General features: G+C 40.6%; 1 protein-coding gene across 1 annotated transcript in view; it reads right to left on the bottom strand.

Moving 5' to 3' along the window:
* Positions 1-14,042, bottom strand: part of FBXW4 (F-box and WD repeat domain containing 4) — a gene marked incomplete at its 5' end in the record, with an annotated part of 71,502 nt that overhangs the window by 45,892 nt on the left and 11,568 nt on the right. The window contains 4 exons of the mRNA XM_083615354.1: positions 5,625-5,719; positions 8,601-8,733; positions 9,908-10,093; positions 11,535-11,630. Of these exons, the coding sequence (XP_083471480.1) occupies positions 5,625-5,719; positions 8,601-8,733; positions 9,908-10,093; positions 11,535-11,630 (510 nt within the window). The remainder of the gene's footprint in view (positions 1-5,624; positions 5,720-8,600; positions 8,734-9,907; positions 10,094-11,534; positions 11,631-14,042) is intronic.

Raw genomic sequence — 14,042 nt, 5'->3', positions numbered from 1 at the left:
ACAGGAGAAACTAACACGGGCATTTTCTCCTTCACTGTGCAAAATGGTAGAAGAGATGGGTTTCTCCCCTAGCCTCACAGGAAAACCCTCTGCACCTGGAAATCGGAAATTAGAATCACAGCAGCAGCTGTACCACATAAACCTATGGAACTACATTAAAGGAGAACCTGACATTAGCTGCCAACTTCCTAATAGAATGAAGTCTCTCAGAATAGTTGTCTCCTCATTACAATGCTCTGACAAGCTCAGCAGAGAGAAGAAATTCATTTTAAATATTTTCCCTCTAACCTGTGAGCACCGTCATTTGCTATGATGAAAGAGTATATTTTCTGAAGGGTATGAGAAAATGTGGCATCACTATCACAATCTTTAATATTCTACAACATTCCACCATTCAACAAATCTAAAGCTATTGATTTAAGCAAATAGGTTAACAGAATCAAAACAGAAATATATAACAATATTGCTCCCATCATATGGAAAGGAGAATAAAGTTTAGCTGGAAAAATTACTGCAGTATTTAGGGGGAGAGGGGGGAATAGCTAAACAATCATCTGCAGGGAACAGCCCTGCAGTTCCACCTTAATAGTAAGCTTTAGATTATGGTCCATTTGGGGAAGCACTCAGTTCTGCAAACTGAACCACAGCTTTGCAAATCTAGCTGGGCTCTTAACAGTGCATTTGCCAACATCAATAACAAGCTAAACCTCCATTCAGATAACACACATCACTTCAGTTTCCTCACTGCAGTAGCAGAGGAAGCAGATGAACATATTGCCATTATGGAGTTAGCAGTAGCCTAGGATACTAGTGCTACAAGAGATTGGCATAACAAGAGAAGAAGAGCCAGCACTACTCAATGAATATGGCAAACTCTGTTGCAATGAAAAACTGCCAAACAGATTAGCTCAAAGTACTGAGGAGCGCACCCCATCATCAACTGGATCAGACTGCAAACAGCAGGTGGAAACAAGAAAGTGTGTCCACAGGACTTGAGGAAAGTCAAATGTGCATTCAACTTTGCCATACACAGTGTCTGGATATTGAGCACATGCTGGTATCCTAGTCATCTGTATCACAAATGTTGGGGAGGAAACCCTGAGACAAGTGCAGCCAGGATGACCCAAAGCACCTCCAAGAATATGTTTCTGCTTTCAACCCCTATACAGAAGTGGCTGCATATCAGTACTAAGTATCCTAATTGAGCAGAGATAGAATGCTCAATATTAGCACATGATCTATAAGTTTTGTTGATTGTAAGATAAAAGCCAAATGAATCAAACCTACAATGTATTTTGGACTAAAGCAAAAATATTCTGTTTACTAACAATTATTAATAATAGTGTTCGGATCCATCAGAAAGGCAATGTTTCAGCATCCTAAATATATATATATATGTAGATCAAAGGAGAAAAAGATCCTAAAGTCAGGCAAGGATACTGAATCACCCGAAAGTTAACTCTTCCCAAAGAGATGAAACATTCAGTTTAGCTTGTGGGGGGACTCTCACACTACACTAAGAGTACTCACTCTTGCCCCCAAACTCACTTTCTTCTAGGATAGCGGCAACATTTTCTTGGAAGTGACAGGTTTATAGGTTAGCCGACACCTTCGCTCTGTGGAATTTTAATTAACTTCTCCCATCATTAATATGTTAAGGAGCAGAGGTTCTATTATATAGGGTCAGCCCGTGTTTCAGGCCTTGCTATATCAGCCGTCAAATTGAAGAATTAATGACGTGGCTAATCGGTTCTAATACTTGAGGGGTGGGGAGGGAAGAGAGGTGCAGTGGGATCAGCAGTCTCATAAAACAAGCCGAGTGATCCAAACCTGATTGCTGATGGAGAAGCCACTCTGCAAGCTTCCATTTATCACTCAGTGGGGGGGAAATGAAGCTAGGTAAATATTGTGACAGAGAGTGTGTGTTCACTCCAGGGAGAGAAGTCAGTGTTCTGACAAGAGGCCAGCCCTGCGGGTCATCACTTAGGAGGATAAAACAGTGTTCTGCAAGGGCTCTCCCAGTCACAGGAGCACATCCAGTGCATACTGCGTAAAGCTTAAGGGGATGAGCTCTGAAGAGGCAGGCTGAAGGCTCTTAGTGCTGGTCTATCTGATGCACATGCATTTTAAAAAACCAGACATGTCCACTGGTTCGTGCTGGCAACAGTACACCACTATGATAGTTCTTATGTTCACTAATTTAAAGGGCATTCCAAATGGTCTCCACTCAACAGTTTGGTGCTTAAAAAGGCAAGCATGTGCTCACTAATTGCCAGGGTTTGGCCCTCTGAGGTCTCCTTGGAGGAAGAGCATGTCTCCTTATGCTCAGAGGAGGGAAGATACAATTCCAATGAAGGAAGAATGGCAGAAAAAAGTTAATAGAATATATAGAAATGGCAAGACTGACAAACAATAAGAGATCAAGATTAAAAAAAAACTATCTGAGGAAGATTGGAAATGTTGTATGGCATATTTAGAGACATATTGTAAACATATTCAGAGGTTAACAATAACAGAATAAATTCAGCAGTGAAAAAAATTATTGAGCTATGAAGATGAAAATAAGATGAGGGAGAAATTAGAATATGTAGTGGAAAGGGAGAAAGGGAGTCAATAAAAATTGTGTATTTCTTTATTTGTAATGTTGTAAAATACAGTGTGAAATGAAAATGAAATTGGGGTGGGAGGAGAGTGTGTCTCCTAAGCAGATCTCAGTAACCCAGTAACCCAGAAGGGCTGTTGAATATAGACGTGCCTGCTCCAAGTCTGGAGGCTACCACACAACTGGGCTCCAAGCCAGCCATCAGGCAACACCCACATTTCACCCAGGGCCACATGAGAAGAGGAGATGGTGAGCAACACAAGAGATTTGGGAGCACACCAGCGTTACCAGATAGCTGCATGTGAGGTTACTTTGGAAGAGAGGGAAAAGGTGGAAGCACCTGCCTGAATCAGGGCCTGGCTGAGAGCCAGGAAAGGAATGAGCACCCAGCTCCTAATCTGAACAGCTTCATCACTAAAGCAACAGCTCCAGCCTTCTTGAACTGAGGGAATGAACACTAAATTCAAGCAACTGATGTGAACAGTAAAGGACAACAAGGTCAAGGTACTCCATGCCTTGGTAACTTCCAAATAGGATTATTGTGATGTGCTCTACGTGGGGCTACTTTTGAAGACGACTTGGAAACTTCAGCTGGTTCAAAATGCAGCAGCCAGATTGCTGAGGTTCCCTTAGGATACATACAAGAGGCCTAATTCAAGGTGCTCACATTAGTGTTCAAAGCCCTAAATGACTTAGGTTTCAAATATCTTAAATACCACCTCCTTCCCCACAAACCCTCACGGGTGTTAACAGAAGGGGCCCTCTTGGTAATTCCACCACCCTCAGAGGTTTGAGGGGTGGTGCCCTAGGAGAAGGCCTTCCCCATAAAAGATTCCTTTCTTTACCCTAGCCTTTGACACTAGAGATTATGTTGTTGTTGTTGCTGTTATTCCACCATTCATCCATAGTTCTCAGTACCCATCCTATTCCTGTGACTGTAATTTGATTTCACTGCTTTTAATAAACTGAGACTGAATACTGATGACTACGATGATATACACAAGAGAGGGAGAAGCAGTCATCACAACAGGACAATGTTCAACTTAGCATAATTGGATGCTTTGATTCTCAACAGCCTAATGCAAGGTTCCAAAAGCTTATGAAAAAACTAGGCTCTGCTTCAAATGTAAGACAAGTTTGCCACAGAAAAGCTCATTGTAATTCAGAACAGAAAATGAGCTTCCTCAAAGAATAACTACCTTGCTGCAGGCTGCTTTTGAGGTTAAATACCTCAAAATAAAAGTTGAGTCAGGGTACAAAGTGCTTCCAAATCTTCAAGATACAAGGCACTGCTCAAGCCTTGTGTGGTTCAGTTTTGTGACTTTTGTATACAATTGTAACTTATGACCAACATTCAGTTCTTAACATTAGCACAGTAGCAATATGATTACAAAATAACTCATTGGAACGGTTTAATTTCCTCTGTGTATCTTTCCCCAACACATCAGATTTTGTTCACAGATGCCCAGCTGTGACAAGAACAGTAGCCAGAAGATACTCCCATGTGTTTTAATGACTCTTATCAACATTCCCACAGAAAATGAGTGGTTCTCTGGTGCCCCAATGGTACAGAGCAGCTTCAGGGAATCTGCAAGTTCTTATGTACAGATACCTTTTTCATTCTGCAGCATCAACAGAAGAGGCTGTCTGAAATAGAACCAAACTATGGACTTTGGCAATAGAGCATGCACAACAGAATCTGCTTTGCATTTTGCTTTTTTCATTGCCAGGGGACCAGCACTGAATAAGTTTCATATAGGAAATACATATGTACAATGTATCAAAATGAAATTTGCTTATTTTTACAGTATTCTCAGGAACTCTGAGGTCAAGTGCCATAAACACAGTCTCAGTTTAAAATATGGTTCTCTATCTTCCAACAGCACTTGAGTATGCTGCACTTAAAGGAAGAGCAGATTTTTCTCATTCCAATCCTTCCATGGATTGGTTGTAGCTACGGTAATTGTAAATCCCACCTATCTTCCAATTGTACAGGGATTTTCTATTAATTAGTTTTGGAATTAGTATGCAGAATGAACTGTTTGAACTTGCTGCAGTTTTCTGTTTCTTCAGTTCCTTGGACTGGTGATTCGCCATGAGCAATTCTATGTATTAACATATCACACAGGGGGTGGAGGGTGGGATAGTATGATCATATCTATAGTATGTTTCCTGGCAAAGGCCATGTTACTAGATAATGACTAACTTGCTACAGCTAGCCTGTAACCACTCTAAGCCTTCTCTCTCTTGAATCTTCTGAGCAAAACACTGTATTTTGTACTTAAGAAAAAGCAATACTGTACAGTACTTCGCAGACTGTAATTGCGATATGGAATGTGGTTGTACAAGTGGCAACAATTGGATACAGCTTGTGACACAGCGGTGAGTGACAGAACTACTCCCATGCTCAATCACATTCCATTAGTTGCAATTAAGTTGCTTTGAGCGTGTACAGATCCCCACTGCATAATGCAGAAAGGCAAGGAAAAGATTAAAAATCAACCAACAGCCGAAAAGCTAACCCTCGTCCCCTCCCACAAAAAAAGTGCAACTTACTTTTTATGCTTTCATATGCATAGAGGATATAATGTTGCTCTTGCCAAAGTGGCACTTGCAAGGGTATTGTGTAAGTGTAAGCTTTGGGTGAAGAGAAAAAAAGAGAAAACTAAAGATCCTTATGCAGAAAGTATTTGGTACAATATCTAAGGCAGTGCACCCCTTGACTTCACCCATACAGACCAGAGTATTCTGCAAGTTCAAACATCTTTTTTATAGAACCCAAACGGCAAAAGAAATAGAAGGAAGTGCTCTGGATTCCACAAAAAATATAGAGTATTCTTATCTACCTAATTTACTGTTTCTACACAAAAAGGGTTTTGAGTCACAGAACTGATGATACTTAAATGCTGAGTTCTAGACCTCCTGAATACTTGGTATAATAGGGAACTTTTTAGACCTAAAGAAAAACCAGATTTAACATGAGGTGTGCATACATTCAAATGCAATTTTTATATCTTGTTACCTTGATAATGGACTAATGGCAATGGACCAGACCCGGTCTTCAGTCTGTATGGTGTGCAAACACTGCCCAGCTCTGCCTGGTGATAAGGACCAAACCTAGAGAGAGAGAAAGTGCAAATGAACACCACACAACAAAAAAGTGCAAGATAAAAGTGTTAACAGCAGCTGTGTTTGGAAACCATCCCTCGCAAAGAAATCTTGGGAGCACAATTTGAAATTAGCAGAGTAAACTTAAATCAACTTCTTTACCCCTGCGATATTTTGACTGCATGCTTTCTAAGCAAAGAAATGATAGAAGAGATTACTAGCAGCTTCTGTCCAAATCAGTCCCAGTTCCGGTGCTAAAAGCAGAGAACAATCATCTGAAATGCATCTGCTCAAATTATGTTGAAGGTCTGCATGTCAGAACAAATTTAGATTTTATCTCATCTTTATTCTTCTGGTTCCTTGTCTGGGCAAATCCTTAAAGCCTTCTCTCCAAGTTTGTTGCAAAACAATAGAAACACATGGAGAATGGGGCAGTCTAATTTCCCGTGCAGTGCCCCCTTCTGTACTAATTGTTAAAACATGCTCAAATCCCTTAATGCACATTCACACTTTGATAATACTTGTTCTCCCACAATACATGTTGTTTATTACCAGGGTAAAGTGACTTGTTTATGAGCTTTCAGAAATCTGTTACTGACATACTGAATAAAGCTTAAGCTTGTGTTCCTGACATCCTTTTGAATACCATCATTTCTTTCCTCTACCCCCAACAAATTCATCTCCCATTTTCTGGATCCTGAGATTTTGGTTTCTGATTCCCTCTCCAACTATCCCCCAATGTCTTAAGGGAATTCAAAGCTGGGAGTGTTGTATTTGTTTGTTTGTTGATAATGCTCAGGATTGCAGGCTATTCGGTGTCAGAGGGGAATTTGGCACCTAGTGTCAGCAAAAGCAGCAGAAAAGTTGAGCTCTTTTAATGCACCCCTATCTCATACAGGTTAAAAATATTGCTGGGAGCATGCTATCTGGTGCCTATCAATGAGGAATGTGCATTAGCAGCTACTCAAAGCTCAGCCCTAATCAACACTCACTATCCCTCCAATGCACTTACAGTTCCCATTAGAGACCTACTAGGGATTCCCTTCTAGCTAGGAGTCAACACAAAGAACATGTCACTTGGTAAAAATAAAAGCAAATTCCCTGCTCATAAGGATCAGGCTGGAAGAGTGTTAGGTGAGCCAGATTCCATTTCTGGGGTTTTTAAAAAAAGACAATGAGCACAATTAAAGTAGAATTCCCTTTGACTTTGAGGATTTTGCCCTCAAGGTCACAAGATGCCTTCCAAGTTTCCAGTGGCAGGGCATCAAAGAATCCCACATAGTGGATAGTTTAATTCAGTGTGATTAAAATTCAGAAACTGAGCTACTTTTCCATTCAGATCTCAGCCTGAAGGGCCACAACAGGAGCACTGTTGAACATACAGTAAAATATTAAGAAATGTGTTCCCAAATGCATGTTTGGGTTAAAAGTAGGTCCTGGGTCTGAAAAGGTTGAAGATACCAGCTGTAGAAGTTCCAGCATTTTATTGTTCTCATAGGTAGGAAGTATAGATTCACAGAATCATAGAAGAATCATAGAGTTGGAAGGGATACCGAGGGTCATCTAATCCTACCCCCTTGCAATGCAGGAATCTCAACTAAAGCATATATCACAGATGGCCATTCAACCTCTGCTTAAAAACCTCCAAGGAAGCAAACAGCTGACAATAAACAATGAGTCATAATACAAATAACGTAAACAGCAAATAGAGCATTTTTGCCACTGGTTGACACTTTTGAAACACTTCACATTCTTCTGCTGCTGTTCAGCCTATCCTCTTAGTGGATTTCTTCTGACTCTCCAAATTGTCAGAACCATTTGGCCAGTGCCAGAACCATTTGGTCAGTGCCCCATAAGGAAACTATCAGTTAAGACACAGTCTGCTGGCTGCTTGGGTGGGAATTGTTGCATGCAAAAGGCTCTGCTCATTGAAAGCAGCTCTAGAGATAACTCAGATCCAGATCTTAAACTAAGAGTAGAGAGCGTAGAATCAGAAAAGCTAGGACTGTTCACTGAAGCTGGACTAATCCTGGTCACTACCCCAAAGAATGTTCTTCCATCGTAAGGGTAATGTCAGGGGAAGAAAAACACTAAATCCCTCTACATGTGTTCTCTCTGACAGCTTGCCACCCCAAACCTCAATAAATAAAAGCTCATGAAAAAATAAGCTGTTGCTCCACATCACTGTTAGCACAACTAAATTTCTAGCTAACACACACACACACACACACACACACACACACACACACAACCTTGCACCTCCCCATTTCTCTCTAGGAAAATAAAAATATGACTCAGACAGTGAAAACTTTGGCTCTCAACAAGGGCCAGAAACCATATGACCCTCTAAATGTTGTTGAAATCCACCTTCAAGGATTATGGGAATTGTAGTCTTTCATCATCTGGAGGGCCACAGGTTCCCAACACATGCTCTAAACTAAGCATGTATGCTCTTTCAGCCCTAGAATCTTATAAAGGAAGGAAGAAATGGCTGTATAAATATTCTGTCCTCCAGGGGATCCTGAACCCCACTCAATTCAGCAAAAGAACTAACAGACAGAAGTCTTAAAGGGCAATGGAACCAGGACTCTGTAATCTGATTTTTGACTGTCATAAATCTCAGCAGGCCTATATAATGTCTGTGTCACAAGAGAAATGTAGCTAGTTACTCCACTTTGGGCAGGTGGCTCTGAGATACATGTCTGAAACATTTGAGATAAACTTGTATAGATGTAAGAAAATCCCGGAAATGGGCAGCAATGAAGCTGAAAATTTTGTTTAATTGTTAATCCAAAAGAGAGGAATGAGAACAGTATTCCCCCATTCCATCTTCCAATTTTCTTTTCATACACACACTCCTATAAGTATAAAGCAAAACATACACACTCACCTTTGCTGTTCTGTCCCGTGAACCACTCACAACGATAGCTCCTTGACAATCCACACAGTTCACTTCCTGTTCATGCCCCAAGAACTTGAAGCTGAAGGAGCCATTCAGCTTATGAAGGACAATATTGCCATCTCTGAAAAACAAAACCACAGTGAAGAAGGTGCATCTCCTTGGAACAAATGCCACAAGGCAAATGGCATGAGAGCTTCTCACATCCAAAACTACTCTCCTTCACTGAGGGTCAATTTACTGAATTCCGCTTCAGATTATCCCTGCCAATGAAAATGTAAAAGACGGATTTGAGAGAGCATGACGTAGAAGTGCTCTTCATGCTCTAGCTGGAGATATACCAGCACAATAGTAGTTTCATTTCCTAAATACAACACATTATCTACACATACATTCAACCCAGCACATGCAGACAGGAGAGATCTCACCTCTGAGACCAACAGGTCTTGAAAACCCCTAGGTACAACAATGATAGAAACTGATGCAAAGTTGCCCTTTCATTTCATTTATTTCAAAAACTAGTATACAGAGATATTCAGGAAGTATTTATCTAATACAGCATACACATTCTATACTTAATTTGCCACTGAAGGCTGTGCAGACAACAAAGGACTTGCTCACATGTCCTAAAAGGTTTCTTTGGCAAATCCATGACCCCCACATGGCAAATGAACAAAGCACACACATGGTTTAACAGTCTTGGTCACAGTCTTGCAATAGGACAGGCCTGGGGAGGGCTGTTTGTATATGCCATACTAAAAAAGAAATACAAGCTGTGATTAAGCAACCCATACTCCGTACCAAGAGAAGCTGAATTTAGCCACATGCATAAATTATGCAAACTGAGCAAAAATCCATAATCTCTTATTTTGCATAAATTATTCCACATTTTTTGATAGCCAAGGCTATGCAGGCCACAGAAGCTCCAACTGCAACCACTGGAAATCTGTTTCAGTCAACCTTCAGTTTTTGATCATATCCTTGCAGCTGTAAGGGCCAGAAGCCTGCCCTTTAAGAGTAAAATAAAAGAAAGCTTAAATTCTCAGTAAACTGAATTTTGTTGCCCCATATAACATTTCACACTTCTGCAGAATTCCAGCATGTACACCACCCTGGCCATGGGGACTGATTTGCCCAGTGATCCCCAAACAGGGATCCTTTAAATAAAAGTCAGTCACGCAATGCAGGAGCTCTGAAAGTCAGTTCTTCCAGTTCTTGTTCAAGTGCACCTATAAACCAATGTTGGACGCTCAACTACCATCACCCTCCTTCTTATTTCCCTATAACAAAGAGCTTACCCTCCTCCACTGACAATATGGCCATTAGCAAGCACAAAGCGGCACACGTCCTCCTGGTGGCCAGAGAAGACTGCTTGGGAACAGTGTTGCAAGCTGGTACCATTGGGATGGAGCCAATAAACTTGAATGTCTTCTGCCTGGGATAGGTAGAGGTAGTCATCATCTAGCTGCATCCAGGGCATTAAACTGGAGGGGCAATATATTAAAATATTAGAAACTATGCTGACAGTTGACAAACATCCTAAACTCTTAATTATTATGGAACTTCAGGCCTTTCTAAATGCTTTTAAAGAATCCCATGATATATTTGTACTAACTTTAACCCAACCACCAAAGCCCATAGAATATATAGCCTTGCTGTGGGGAGGTATCTCCGTTTGGCAAAGCTGTAAGAAAATATACAGAAGAAAATGTGACACACACACCCAAGTACTGCCCCTCCATCTTAAACTATGATTTTAAACTGATGGTGCTATTTTACTGCTGATGTGCAGCGAAAGCTTTTACTTTTGCTTTTATGTGATTTATGGTTTTACCTTTTTTATGATTATATTTGTTAACTGTCTTTGGAAAGGGGTTTTCCCTAAAAGCAGGACAAAAATATATTGTTTGTTTGTTTGCGTTTTATACTGCCCTTCGCCCAAAGATCACAGCGTGGCTCACAACATTAATAATATTATTATTATCATTGTAATCCAAAGACTTGGAATCAAACAATCCTCAAATAATTATTATTGAAAAATATTATGTTAATAAGTGATCCATGTAAAAGCAGGCAGTTCTTTGGAGAGCTGGAAACTTTGGTGATGTTTAGCATTTTAAAAAATCAGAGACTGGATATTGTCTTCCCTGCTCACCCCGTATGCTACTTAATCCCCCCCCACACACACACACTCTAATTTAAGTAGCATATAGTGAGGAAGGGAAGAACACTCAGCTCAAAAGATAGAAAAATAATAAAATTCAATGCATGGAAATCAAAGAATGGTCCAGGCATGAAAGGTGGCAACTCATCCCCAGTGGCATCTCAGGTTCCTCAATGTTCTTGCACTAGCTGGGAGGAAAACAATTTTTCCAGTGACACAATCTGCCATTTTAGCACTGGGACAATGCAATGCCCTCACAATATGAACTATATTGAGGAGGAAAGATGCAAAAACTTTCCTGAACCAAATGAGTAACAACTTGGTATTTGCTGGGTATGGGTAGAGATGGGGAGGAAGCACTTAATCCTTTTGGAACTAAGAGGAAAGAGAAGCAATTTATCAGCAGCAACTTTAAACACTCCTGTTTAAAGTTAGCTGATTCACCACTTTCTGCTTGTAGATATTCTTCCTGCATAGTAGCCAGCAGCTTGGACACTGAGCTTTCAATGATAATTTGAGAATAAGACTTGACACACAGAGCATTTTGGTATGATAGTAGTGGCAAATGAAAGCAGGTTGCAGAGAAAGCAGCATCAACAGCTACCCAATCTCAGAATGCCAAAAGGTAAAGAGGCTCAAACACTGTGTAACCAAAGAGATGCAAGAGCTGAACAGAGACAAAAAATGGGATGAACTCCCAAAGACAGAGAGAATTCTAGCTGAAAATCATGGGGCAGGAGAAAAGAGAAGGAACCACTTGCTTGCGCTTCCATCTGAGGAGTGGGATTTTCCGGCAGCGTCCACGCCTCCAGTTCTGAGAAACCTTGACCCTTTCCTTCACTGGAACACCAGCCACTCTGCAGGGAAAGAGTAATTAGAGAAAAGTCAGGGCTTGGTAGGACTCCATCAGCTTACTGACATAACAGAAAGGAACTAGATGACTCCATCACTATCCCAGTGCTTGAAGGAAGAAGGGAGATAACATTTGCCAACCAATGCCACTGTAGTATTGCTGAAAGCTACCAGAAGTAGAACTACATCAACTTGAGCAATTTTCAGTTCTCAACACTCTTTTTTCTATCATGTTTTTATGCCTCCTTAAATCATTAAAATTATGACCTGCTAGTTTATATTTTGAGTATGTTAGGAATTATAAACCAGATCATGATAGATCCAAGTCATAACTATACTGCCACAGACTAGTTTTGCTATAGATCTCAAGAAGACAACTGCATAATAATTGTCCCAGCAAAAGAAAAACATCCAGGAATGAAAAAATATACGTCTTTCCTCATGCAGACAATTACAGATTTGAAATTACAGGAGGGCAAAATTTTGCTAAAATTGCTAAATGAACATATGAATCAAAACAGCAACCCAGACCAACCTTCCAAAAAATTATGCTCTGTCAGAGAAGGCTTAGAGGACATGCTACTCAGGAAGGTTGACAAAAGTTTTATTTTCTCTCTTAAGCAAGAGCAGAACAACAAAAGGAAAGACTGAACATCGCTGAGATACAATCACGTTAAGTGCCACCTAGTGACTAATCTATATAATGGCATTATCCATACATCCAATTCCTCAAGAGATTTACCTTTCAAATAAAGTCATTGTCAACTTCCTTTTAGCAATGAAGGCTGTAACTCTATGCACTTTTACTTGACAGTAAACTTCATTAATCTAATGGAACTTGCTATGGCACAAACTTACACAGGACTACAATGTAAAATGTATTTTCCATTTTAATTATTTCACATGAGGTAATGTACCAAACGCTCTGCTGAAATACGAAACAAATCAAGATACTGATTCCCATTTTTAAAAAATCCTTTATTACATCACTATATTTAGTGTGCCAGTAGTTCAGTTACACTTCCACTTGCAGCGCTGGCACATACCCTACACTTCCAAATTTTGAAAAGCTCATTCCAAAAAGAAAACCAAGCCAGAATTTTTCTCCCCACATTCCAGAGCCAAAGCAAATAGTTTTTTTTCTCATTTCAAAGTATGTGACTTGCAATGAAACTTCACACACAAGGGCATGAGCCCAAAAGAAACGTGCAAGGTGGAAGTTACCAACTAGTCCAGGTGCAAACCCAGCAAGGTAGTACTACCAACCCACTTCATCTCTGAAATTAGGCACAAACATGATCACTCAGGGAGGCCAAGGAGGTTTTATTTTAACACTACCAAGAGCTAGAGTCTAAATTTAGCAGCCGGTGAACTGATAAAGCAAATAAAGAGAATCCTCTAAGAGCTCGGCATGAAAGAAAGCTACTTTAAGCAGGCATGTGCAACAGTGGGAGGAACAAAACTGCAGGAATGCTTTTGTCCTGGCTTTGTGCATTCCAGCACCAGGCTCACGGGCACCAACCGTTCAAATGCACGGCAGGTAACAGCACAAGAGCTATTGTGGCTGTTTATTATTAACACAAACGTGGAAAGGATTTCTGTTCTCATGGAACTAGAAAGGTGAGTTCAGGCTAGTTAGCTAGCGACCACTTCAGTGGGGTAGCCTAAGCAGGTGTAACGGCATTTGTTCACGTTCCATCCATTACCCTTTCCTTGCCCTTTCTTACCTCCCTCTGCTGTCGACCAGTGTTGAGATTTGTATTGTAAGATCTCTGTAGCAGATACTTCTTTTTCCCTTATGTTACTCTTTACCCAGTACTAAATCTTCCTTTTGATTCAAGGAAAGAATCAGGGGCACGTTTATAATGGGCTTTTGATTTTTCTTCATTTTAGCTGCAGCTTGAAGTTTCAAATGTCAGGTGCAAGAAAGGTGGGCATGGTTTCCCCTAAAAGTCCTGATAGGTCAGTCTCCAGGGACTGGCAGGCCGAATAAGGCCTGTGGACTGGAGGTTTCCCCACTCCTGCTATACCATAAAAGCACTAATGTACATTTTGAAGGTACAGTATAAGTAAGTATAAAACTCCATTGTTGCCTGCAGCAGCACTGTCCATATGTAGGCAGCTGGAGCGTAAGGATTTATTACAAGACCCTTTATTACTGTTGTAAATTTCCCCATCCCATGTAACTCAGCCAAACCCCTTCTGTTTCACCATCATGAAGTTGACCTTTAAAGGGGAAAGACCACAATACTAGAGGTTACCTTAAATTCCATAAAGTCTTCTGGACTAGTAAAATTAGGTACTAAATGAGGCCAATTCTGATATAAATGTGGGTTAACTTATAGACAGACCCAGTAGCAAACAGCAATGGCTGAGAGCACTCTACTCTTCTGCTCTCAACAGGAAACCACTCTTGC

This window comes from Podarcis filfolensis, assembly GCF_964270895.1.
Source record: "Podarcis filfolensis genome assembly, chromosome: 5".
Taxonomy (NCBI): domain Eukaryota; kingdom Metazoa; phylum Chordata; class Lepidosauria; order Squamata; family Lacertidae; genus Podarcis; species Podarcis filfolensis.
The sequence above is the reverse complement of the archived record's forward strand: the minus strand, read 5'-3'. Positions and strand labels throughout refer to the sequence as shown.